Source organism: Lissotriton vulgaris, chromosome 7 (genome assembly GCF_964263255.1).
Source record: "Lissotriton vulgaris chromosome 7, aLisVul1.2, whole genome shotgun sequence".
Lineage (NCBI taxonomy): Eukaryota > Metazoa > Chordata > Amphibia > Caudata > Salamandridae > Lissotriton > Lissotriton vulgaris.
Genome location: NC_141695.1, coordinates 690933776 through 690946052, shown reverse-complemented (window position 1 = coordinate 690946052; position 12277 = coordinate 690933776). Strand labels below are relative to the sequence as shown.

General features: G+C 44.0%; 1 protein-coding gene across 3 annotated transcripts in view; it reads right to left on the bottom strand.

Moving 5' to 3' along the window:
* MILR1 (mast cell immunoglobulin like receptor 1) overlaps positions 1-12277 on the bottom strand; it is a 228945-nt gene that overhangs the window by 70000 nt on the left and 146668 nt on the right. For all 3 annotated transcript variants that reach the window (XM_086930915.1, XM_086930916.1, XM_086930917.1), the window contains 2 exons: positions 11523-11636; positions 7890-7979 (listed from right to left, as the gene is read on the bottom strand). In XM_086930915.1, the coding sequence (XP_086787041.1) occupies positions 7890-7979; positions 11523-11636 (204 nt within the window). The remainder of the gene's footprint in view (positions 1-7889; positions 7980-11522; positions 11637-12277) is intronic.

Genomic DNA, 12277 nt, shown 5'->3' with positions numbered 1-12277 from the left:
AGTTGTATTCTGTGGCTGCTAAACCCATGGTTGCAGTACTTTATGCTACATGAAATTGATGACACTTTATGCCAGATGTTATCATATTGATGATAATGTGTATCTGCTTTTGGATGGATGGTGGTGTTGTGCCTTGAATCAGAGCCAAGAACATTTTTGGTAGAACCTGCATTCTATTGTTCGTGTATATGTTTCCTCTGTCAGTGAGTACCTCATGGTCCTTACGCTGTGTTCTTATTAGGTATTGTCAGAAATGTCATATTTGGGCTACATTGTGTCGAGTGTCGTGATATTGTTAGTTATGAATTTATTTTACATATTTAAAACCTTTTATTTCTCTCCATTCCGAGGCTTCACTTTGGAACAGAGAAAAATGTCAGAAAAAGGGCATTTCCCGCAAGAGTGTTTTTCTTTTTTGGATCCATTTCACAGGGAAGCAACTAAATAAAAGACGGAAAGATAACGTTTCTTCAAGTCACGGTTTTCAGTAAGTGAGGAGCAAGACAGAAAGAGAGGGAATAATAGGAAGAGAGGGGGAAAGGTAGATGTCATCACAGAAAAGAAGAGGACATTGTCCGGGTCTTCTCTGGGCAGTAAGGAAGAGACAGTATCCTTTTCTTTCTCTGCCCATCCCCGAACGTCCACGAAAGCAAGCCGAGCCTTATCTGAATGCCTTTGCAATTTCTGCTATCCTGGGACACAGTTTTGAAAAGAAAAAGTGGGGGAACAGAATCTTTTTAATAAAAGAAGTAGGGGCACGCCGTGCCCTTCCGATACTGCCCACTTCGACCACTGGATATTGGTAATACTGTGAGGCTATGTTTGTGACACATTATATCTAAGCTTGAGCATAGCATGTCTGAAATATAATGCGCACAATTTATTCTCACTACACAACTTATGCTAAATAAGGGTTAGGTACATTCAGAGTAGTAAACTTTCACAGATCGTAGCCAAATGGCTCCAGGGTGTACCATACGCTCCTCTACCAAGTTTTCTTCTGTCTTACCTGTGAAGCAGCAGCAATTCCAGGGTCCCCCCAGGACCGCTTTTGATTCATTTCCACCTTTAGTCTTCCACAGTTGAATTCATCATACCGCGCGCAGCAAGAAGTGAAAGTCCCCTGTGGCCCGCCCAGCCAGGGCCTGGGCGTGCGCTCCACCATTACCAACTAATTAGAGGCCATGGTATCAAAACAACACCACTTAAATAATGAAGAGGCTGCGGCTGTGGCCTGCGCTGCACGCACCATTTACTTTATGGGGAACTTCAATCATGAATTAAATGGTGCGCGTGCACGCACAGACTTGAGGCTTGCTTCATATCTCCGCGGCTGATACTGAGTGAGGGGGCCCCTGGAGCGCGGGGCCCCCCTGCACGGCGGGTGCTGTGGGGGGCCTGTGTTAGGCCCCTGATGCCAAGTGTGCGAGGTGTGATGAGGCAGCGGCAGACCTAAAGCACATGTTGTGGTCATGTACAGCCAATCAAACATATTGGAGAGAGGGAATTACGTGCTTATCCCAGTGCACAGAACGTACTTTAGAATGGACATGGGAAATGTGCATACTGGCATTGTACAAGGGGCCCAAGAAGTATAAAGTGACGTCTAGATACATAGATCTGGGCCTAATAGTGGCTAGGCGTTTACTCTCACGCCGCTGAAAGTCCCCTGTCCCCCAGGCAACAAAGGCCTGGTGTTGATCCCTATTGTGCTGGGCACAAACGAAAAGCATAGCACTCCGGTGCGAGGATGCAATGGGACTGCGGAAGCAGCCATTGGTGTGGGCGTGGGACACAATTCTATCAGACTTCCGCATAGCCTAGTCTGGCAGAGGCACCTGGAGACACAAGCGGACACGCTTGACAGCGATGAGGAACATGCAGCAGTAGGACCAGTGCATGATTATGCCCCAGAAAACTCGCTGACAAGGAACCTAGTTAGTGACAGGCATATGATATTACAATTACATAATGCATGAGCAAGGTTGGGTGGCTGGTACAATTTAAAGACATGTAGCAGCATCAATCATGATACTCGAGGTGATGTACAAACATAATAAAGAGGATCCAAGGGGAGGGCACATGTTATGTAATGTTATTGTTATGTTGATAGTTAAGCTCTGATTGCCAAGACATTATGGCAGACTACACACTGGACTTGAAAAGTAGCGTAAATGACTGTGATGTAACATTTCGCAACTGCACTGTGTTGTGCAGTTTTACTATGCTAATTATGCAGACTTGAACATATATGAGATGTTATGTAAAATGTATAAACTACAATACAAAGTAAAAAAGATGAGACGTCACGAGTCATGTGTTTTTCTGAAAGAGAGAGACTGTTTATCCGGCTTTCAGAGGTCTGCAGCATAAATATGAGTATGTCGTGTTGAGAATGTGTAAATAAGTTTGTGAGGGCGTTTTGGGAAGCACGTAGATAAAGAGGACTTGGTGACCCACCTGCACGGAGGCAGGAAGGGGTTACTTTAGGATTTGGTGGAGCAGTAGCCCTGATTTAAATCACCGGGCCTCCCATACCGCCAACACCATGAATCCCCTGCCTCTTTAGAGGTGGGGGAACCCATAGACTTCTGATGCCACAGGCTCTTGTCCCTCCGCCCTTGGGAACATATCACCATTATTCCATCTGCCAACATAGCTAGGCCTTCTGACCTTCATGTTTCCTGCCTGGGGCTACCAAACCAGGCATGGCGGCCACGAAAAAGAAGACAGTGCCCTCGTCCTGCAGAATGAAAACTGCCTGTGCATCAGGGTCACTTATTTTGGCTTCACAGAAGCAGACCCCTGCTCCTAGGCTTGTAAATGCTGAGTGGGTCGCTCACCCTCTCGGGACTATTAGTATATCGCCCCCCCTGGACCAATTCGACGCTTTAATGAGTCACTCATTGACTCTGTCTCCTCCCTTGCGTGTCTATCACCGAATTTCACGATACTGGGAGATTTAAATCTCCACCTCGATGACTCCTCCAGCAAACCGGCGATGGATCTCAAAGCAGACTTGGGCTCACTCAGTCTCGAGTTGCTTAATAACCTTCCCACTCACATCAAAGGGCATCTGTTGGATCCCGTGTTCTCCAACCTCCCGCGTCTCACAACCCAGCCCCCCATCCCCCTTCCCTGGTCAGACCACTTCTTGGTCCCCTTCGAACTACAACTATCTACTAAACCTTTTGGTAAACCTCCCCCCCAACCCCCCGACCGTCCGTGGAAAAAACTGGACAACAACGCCTGGGCCCAGGCACTATCCTCCACTTCACCTCTCCTGGACGATGACCCTTCTATTGCAGACGTTCAACTACAGGATTGGATCCATCAATCCTTAGAAATCACTTTGCCACTCAAACAACTGCCCAGCAGGAATAAAACGGCCAAATCACCCTGGTTCACCCAGGAACTTCGCATCCTAAAAAAGAGTTGCAAAAAACTCGAACGCGCCTGGAGGAAAACCTGGTCAACAGCCTCCAAAAGTGAATACAGAGCCGCTATCAAGCTCTATAAGAACTCAATAAAAACTACTCAAGCCACCTTCTTCGTAGGAAAGATTGCTGCAGCGGCCAACTCCGCGAAGGAAACATACCGCATAGTACAGCTCCTTACAAAAATCCAGGACCCCCCCTCCCCTCCAGACCCTGAGGGTGCTAGATGCAATCAAATGGCCAATTTCTTCTCCGCAAAAATTGACAAAATACTTACTTCACTTCCCGTACCCTCCGTTCCTCTCCACACCACCTCACCTCCCCTCCATCCGGAGGCTCCCTACCTACGAGCCTTTGACCAGATCTCCACTGAGACGTTTTTAGATATCCTGCAAACTGTAAAAAGTGGCTCGCCTGCTGACCCTGCTCCCATCAGCAAGCTAAAACTGGTCGCCCCCATTGTAGCTCAACCTTTCACCAATCTCATAAATGCCTCCTTTAGGAAGGGCGCCGTCCCAGCCAATTGGAAAAAGGCCACTGTCAAAGCCCTCCTGAAAAAACCCCACCTTGACCCCACGGACCCCTCCAACTTCAGGCCCATTTCGCTCCTACCAGGGATCAGCAAAGTGGCCGAACGAATAGCTAACCAGCAGCTATCCATCTTTCTGGAGTCTAATCACTTACTACGCGACTCCCAGACCGGCTTCAGACCGGGGCAAGGCACCGACACCGCCCTACTAGCAGTTGTCGAAGAGGCGAGAGCCATCATAGACGCAGGAGGATCAGTGGCAGTGATCCTCCTCGATATAAGTGCCGCCTTCGACACGGTGGACCACGCCATCTTGGTCCACCGGCTAAGTCGAGTGGGAATCACCGACTCAGCCCTTGCTTGGATTAAATCCTTTCTTGAGGGTAGATCTTTTCAGGTGTCTGATGGTTTCTCCACGTCCAAAGCCCTGACCATGCAGTGTGGGGTCCCCCAGGGCTCCTCCCTTAGCCCCACTCTTTTTAATGTTTATATGTCCCCCCTCGAAGACGTTATCGATCCCTTTGGCGTCAAGACAGTGATGTACGCTGACGACACTCAGCTGGTGGTGTCCATTAATCACTCAAACACTAGCCTAGAAAACCTCGCCAGATGTCTCGAAGGTATCTCACAATGGATGTCTGACTCAAGACTCTAACTTAACGGCGATAAATCGGAGATCCTTTTCCTGGGCAACCAGAACAAATTACCTACAAATCTTTCCTGGCCACCTTGCATGGGTACCTACCCAACTCCTAAAACCGAGGTCAAAAGCCTAGGTATCTGGCTCGACCAGGACCTTAATTTTAAAACCCAGGCCAGAAAAACCTCAGGGACCTGCTTCGGCTTAATTCGTATGGCCCGAAAGATCCTCCACCTGATCCCTTTCCAGTCCAGGAAATTACTGATGCAGGGACTGGTTAACTCAAGGCTAGACTACGGTAACGTTTTGTACCTGGGAGCCCCTGCATCAGTCATTCAAAAACTACAGGTGGCCCAAAACGCCGCAGCTAGAGTCCTTACGGGAACCAAAGCACGGAGCTCGGCGAAACCAGCCCTCAAAAGCCTACGCTGACTCCCAGTGAAGGAGCGCATCACATTCAAGACGCTCTGCATATCGCACAAAATCTTGCATGATAAGGGCCCCCCAATACTCAGATCCCTGATGAAACCTCACCAGTCTACCAAACATCTAAGATCTGATACACTTGCCCTCGCCTCCATCCCTAGAATAAAAAAGGCAAGATCTGGCGGCCGCATGTTCGCCTACAACGCGCCAAAGCTCTGGAACACCCTCCCACTAGCCATGAGGAGAGATCATAATCTACTCTCCTTCCGAAAACAATTAAAAACTTGGCTCTTCCCCTAAAACCTCCCTGCTTCTGGCCTCCACTTGGAAAAACTAGGTCCTCTCAGCACTGGGATGCCCAAGGGTAGCTATGCGCTCTATAAATCCACTTCCAAATTCCAAATTCCAAATTCCACAAAATGGCGCTCGGCCCAGTATTTCAAATGCTCCCTCTGCATCAGTGGAAACACTTTTGTCAAAAATGTATGCTGGGGGGGGGGGGCGTGGCTAACAGCCACGCAAGATGGCAGCTCCCTTCTAAGCTCTGCCAATCCTGCCGCTTCGTAAGCTGCTTTTTCCTGACCTGAGCACCTTCCTGACGTCCAACAGTGAGGACTAGTGCCATGTCCTGGAGGAGTGCTTCTTTTGAGAGTTCTTGAGGATCTGGGACCTCGTGCAGTCTGTTTCTTGACTCTCCTTCCAAGACCAGCGCAACTGCTAAGATGACAGCATCTGCTTCACAGGCGATCAAACGCAACTGATCGCGGATAGCACCAAATCTCCCCTTTGATCTTCAGCGGCATTCCACATGACACCACGGCCCTAGGTTGACCGCCAATATTGATGTTACAAACAGAAGTCGCCGTGATCAGGAGAGACCTTAAGAAACTAAATCTGAGAGTCGTATAAGCCAAAGAAGAGCCAAAAGTTGGATAACTGAGGATCGCCTAGCATTGCAATCCAAACACATTCTCAAGAAGGACAACTTCATCTCCACAATTAAACACGAACTAACTGAGTTAGAAGACCACAATAGAAGGGGGAACCTCAGAATCTTCGGTCTTCAGAAGACAATGCCCCTTCCTTGAAACATGGATCACGTAGACTCTGCATATTAATTTCAGTAAAGACTTTGAAATTGAACGCGCCCACATGGGTACCTTCTTTCAAGCCCAAACACATGTCCACCCCAGGGGCACTGATTTTTTGTCATTTACTCAACCAGGATGCAGAACTCATCCTATCTCATATGAAGAAAACAAAGTCGCTTTTCTGGCAAGGCGTAAAGATCAACATTTCCCAGGACTACGCCATAGATACGTTGTCAGGAGGAAAACGACCACTATTAGACATTGCAATCCAGCACTCCTTTATTGGCCCAGCCAAATTCAAGATTGTCTACCACGGCTAGACCCATGTCTTCTCTGATCCCAGTGACCTGCAAGCGTTCCTGAACAATTCTGTAGAGACCCATATGGATAACTCCCTGAGTGGCCTCGGCTAAAGAAAATGGACATTTTATATTTGCTCAGTCCACCTGCACAATGTCCTATTACAGTTCTTTTGAATGTTTCAAAAACTCATGTAATACTCAACGTGCTCGCACGATATAACCTGTCGTACCAGAGTACTATATTGTTCCTAATACTTCTAATGCATCTACGTTTCACTTTTCAGGTTCCATATCCCTCCACACAATCCCACATACCATACATATTTCACACTCAACTCACACACGTCCCACGCAGTATACCCTATGCCATGATCACATGAACCCTCAAGCAATATAGACACTCTACTCCCATCCCCTATAAATTTCTCTCTGGCACTACACAATACCTCTGGCTTGAACACTTTTTCGACATATGGTCACTGCCTATGTAGGCTGTGTGGCCTTAACCAGCTCCTCCCATTAACCTGTATAGCACGTCCAATTGTCCTCCTGATATGTCCTGCACCCCACGTGACCCCTACTCCCTCGGTACACTCACCCTATGCATCACCATACGGATTTGCGTCTGGCCTGACAAATTGCCCATCGTGAATGCAACATTCTCTTGCTTCACACAACCTCTTACACTAGGACTGCGCTCCCTGCCCCCTGCCTAGAAACAGTTGTCCTACCCATGGTCTAAGTATGAAGTTTCACATATTTACATTCTCCATCCTAAGTGGATGCTTTACAGAGACGAGCGTGTTTGTCCACGACACAACATTATCCTTCAGAATACATGCGATTGCTCGCAATATTATGCTCTGCACTCTTATGACCCTCGGCATCTCACACTTTTTCCGCATACTCCCTCATTTTTTGTGCATGTCAGTCCTAATGTATTTTTGCAGTTGCTATTCTAGAATATTGCTATTGTTCTAGAAAATTGCTTGTAATAAGTTGCACTAAGCTTTGTATGTTCTCTATTCGCATGTATTGCCTGTCATGGCCTTACTGATAATACCATGTCAATCTGTAATGGCTGCGTCGGCGTGTGCTCTCCTTTTTTGCCTTTATTGGTTGTATTTCACTGCTTGTATCTCGCAAATGACTTCCACTGTCCCACACTCTACACCTCGCCTCTTCAGACTTTTGCTCCAAATTGGAGTACGTTTGATCTACCTAAATGACCCCCAGTTCTATCCCCAACACTAGCTGTCTGTGAAACATTAGTCTGCTCCTCTTCCATTTATATATTGACTATATGTCCCCTACTTTTATTCTTCTTTTCACACTATGTTTTAAGGCACTCATGTAAATCTTTTTAGGCATGGTTACAAATGTTCATTCTTAGCTGTCACCACATTCATGAGTGTGGTTCTATATTCCAGATTAACCATTATAAAAAGTTTTGAATAGGAATACCTGCATCATTGTTGCTTCCATGACTCTCAGGTAAAACGCTTCTCTTTTTGGCTGTTATGGCATTACCCTCAGTGAATGTATTCTTTTTCCCTTAGGAAACATATAATAAAATGTTAGTTTACAGAAAAATCAGACTAGTAACTTTAGCAAAAGCTTGCCTATTCAGTATGTACATCTTAATATAGTGCCCTATCTTTTTCGCTTAAGTAAGAAAGCAATGCTCATTAAGATACATTTAGCATTCCAATGTATACAACATTTAGCAGAGACCCTACATCTTCCTTAAGGCACCGAACTGATTATGCAAATTAGGCTAAACTTATAAACTAGTATGCTTCCATACATAACAAATTATGTTAACATTGTTATTTGTCTTAGCTCTATTAATACACTGCCTTATTAGATCCTATTACAAGTGAGATTTTCTGGACAAATCTTTGACAGCATTCTATTTCTTCCAGAAATCTTAAGTAGATCATATTCATGTGCACCCTGAAGGTAATTTCCAACAGCTTCCCTCTTAGTCGCTACAGTCTTGTTTCCACTAAAATATACCAAAAATACGTTGAAGCTATGTAATCACGTCTACCTTTCTACTAAAATGAAATGGCTTGGTATCTCCAACCAACATATCATATATCTTCAAGTTCCATCACTTCAGAAATGCAGATCTGTCTAGTTTCTCTTCCCGTTTCTATGAACTTGTAGCATTACTCAACGCTATATTTCCCTTAAGCTGCACAGAGACTAAGAGGGGGCTTCGTCAGTTCTTCCTATACTGTTTAAACCTGAAATACACACACCTGGATGCCTCTCATCATCTCATGTCTTGCCTTATTTTTCTTACCCTCAAGTTGCCGCACCATACCCAGGCCCGGACTGGCCGTTGAGGGCACCGGGCAAATCCCCGGTGGGCCGCATGGTTGGGGGCCGGTTTGTGCCCCTGGGGCCGTTTTTGTTACAGGGCCGTTATGGTGCAAAAACGGCCCTGTAACAAAAACGGCCGAAAACCGGCCCTGTCACAGAGCTCGGTCGCACCTCTCCCCCCTCCCCTCTCCTCCCGGAGGGAGGAGGGGGGCCGGCCGAGCACTTTGCCAGGGCCGGACTGGGATATGGATTTTACGAACTATCATGACCAGAATGCAGTTTTGCCACGCCCACTATGGGATATTTAAATGAAGCGCTGTGAGTGCGGCGCGAAAACATCCACTGTGTCTACTACCTGTACCAGTGAACAAGGGCTCAACAGAGCCTGAAACGTGTATGTTTTTCTACTTTGCTGCTGTGCGGATACGATTCCTGGCTAACTGCAAGATTAAAAAAGGTGAAGAAACGCTGATGTGCGGTGTCTCAAATCAGGGCAACCTTTGTTTGACATATATATATAAATACATATATATTCAGATGAAAGTTATCCAGTTGCGCGCCACTTTGAGTTAGTTCACAAAAGAAATCTGAACGACTTAAAATATTTTATCATTGATGCGGTACCCAAAAACATCAGGCGAGGCAACAGAGAAAGACAACTTGGACAGTTGGAAAGTAAATATATTTTAATGCTTGATACTAGGATCCCAGAAGGGATGAATACAGGGGAAGACTTGCACTGTTTCTTGTGAATGATAAATAAAATTTCTGTTGGATTGTTTAAATTAATTTTTGTGATAGTGCATTAATCTGGGTTTTCCTTATCTTAACCTAATCCCCTTTTGGGATAACTTTAAGTTCCACGGTATCAGCTATAGTTGTTTCAATGAGCTGCACTTCACTGTGTCTTTTTGTTGCCTTTGGTAACAATTTCCCTGCCTCTTGAACTTGGTCCTTAGCAGGTAGATTATTTGGTTAAGTAACCCTAAGCATAATAGGAATACTAGCAATATGGGTATTTCTCTCAGGAGCACCACTTGAAATAATGGGGCACTGTGCGTTAATAATTTGGCCTTCTATGCCATGTTAATCATTTTTGAACAAGATATATATCTTTTTCTTGAAATGTTCTTAAATGAAGTTTTAATGTAGCATTAGAACATGTAGATCATCATTATAATGATTCTGAACATGTTTTCTACGTTTGTTTCCCTGCAATCAATTGATACATTTTTTAAACTTGGTAAAGCGATATGGTGATTTTATATCTTTTTATCCAAGTTTCACTACAATTTTGCACTATGCACTAATTTGCACTAGCATTTTGAGTCCTTTTTTGGGGCTGTCTTAAATTCAGCTCTGTTCCATGGAACATACATTTTTTGAGATATATGAAGTTCTTATTTTTCTGTACATTCATCAGTATATCGTTGTGGTCATGAATTTTAGCATATTTAATCTTTTTAAATGTGGTTTTGATTTCGAAATACAACATCCCACAAAATAGGATCACTGTTGAAATTGGTTATTTATGAATTAGTTAGTTATCAAACCAATTATTTTTATATATACTTTTATATAATTGCCACATCGTACATGAATGCACTTTTGTATTTTTAAATGTGTTGTCTATGTCTATGCGCTGTAACGACTAGCCTCTGATTGCATACACTATTTAAACACTGTTATTGGTTCCTAAAGTCATGTGAACAAGGCTACAGTGACGTAGCCGAAACGCGTCATGCTGAAGACGAGGGGACAATAAACCACCTTTTGCATTTCACTTGAGTGTTTTCCTTGTGGTCTGTACCTGTATCAACGTTGGTGTCCAGGACCGACAGGCAGGAGTTTGAATCGATATATATATATATATATATATACATATATATATATATATATATCCTTAAAAGTATCTTCACGATAATGAATATGACAGTTTATCATATTTATTAAAACTGAGTCATTTCATTAAAAAATTCCATTATTATTATTAGTAATAAAATCTATATTTACTGTCCATTCATACTTCCCTTCAGTACACATTGTGATTGAGAAGTGTCTGGGTAGTTATATGGATGGGTGTGGTCGCACAGCTGGTTGGATGCAAGGGCTGGTGGATGGATAAATGAATGGGTGTGGATGGATCGTGGTTTATGGATGGTTGGATGTATAGGTGTGGGTAGATGTGTATGGATTTATGTCTGTTGATAGGATAAACAGGAGTGCATGTGTAGATATCTGTGAGTAGAAATATATAAGGATACATGACTGTGGGTGGTGGAGAAATGGAAGTGGATGGCAATGATTTTCAACTATCTGGAGACTTAGTTTAAAAGCATTTATCCAAAATCCACACTTGTGCGTTCATCTGTGTGAAACCTGGAGTATATGGTTGAGTAAATGGTCCTTCTCTCTGTTTGGTTATTCATTCCAATTTGGGGCTCTGTCTTTGTAGCTTGGAAGACCACCTGGAACTTTAATGGTCTTCTTGGAAGATCTATACATCCCTGATTCCATTTCAGTGGAGCCCTGAGACCAGTGTTTTGTAGGCCTCTTTGTGGAAAGCTTGTGTGGGCATGAGCCCCACAGAGGGTGATGGAAAATACGAGACTTACACTTCATCAAACATACATTTTACTAAATTATTTTACACTAGTTTTAGCCTCCAAAGCCATATTCACACAGTCAGCTTTAAGTGTTAAAATAGCAGAAAGAATTTCAGGTAAGAACAAAAAAATACAACAAGGTGAATCAAAGGTCACTTACGTGCTTTGCATCTTGGAAGAATCAAGAGTGGAAATGCTAGGATGAAGATCAGCAAGAGTACCGCTATCACAATGACTGGGCAGATAATCATCCACGTTGACGAGGGATGCTTCACTGTCAAAAGAAGAAAGCACCTCCAGTTACTATATATTATTTTGGTTTAGGTTTTGCAGCCCTTGCGTATACCACAGAGCAAACTGAATAATCATGCATGACCTGAATGTCATTTTTGTAAAGCCTGAGAAGAGGCATGCTTTTTTATTGCAGGTTTTACGGACTAACTCATGAGCTATCCTATGTTTCCTTGCCGGGCCATTTAATTGCACATAATTCGCTCACAAGGCTCAATTGACAACGTTTCTTGTTTTTGGGTTCTGAAGGATCACTGACGGATTCTACCTGGTCCCACACCTCGTTGTCCTTTTAGGATTTAATATTGAATTCCATGACGTATGAAATAATTATAGGCAATTTGCAATGGACTTCATTTCTTTAAAGAAAAGACTGGTTATTTCTTTCCAATTCATGGCAGCCATCTGCACTGTAATCTGATGCCTGAAACATCTTTGAGATGGCCATGTGCACGAGGAATTCACAAAAATGTTCTCAAGATGTTCGAAGCGTCTTCATATTTGTTTTGTACCAGTGCAAATCATTGTGAATACAATCTAAAACTAAGACGATGGACATCTGAGATGTTACCGCTATATCTTAATTGGTTCAAAATCAATTAGGACTGAATCAAGCACATTAAA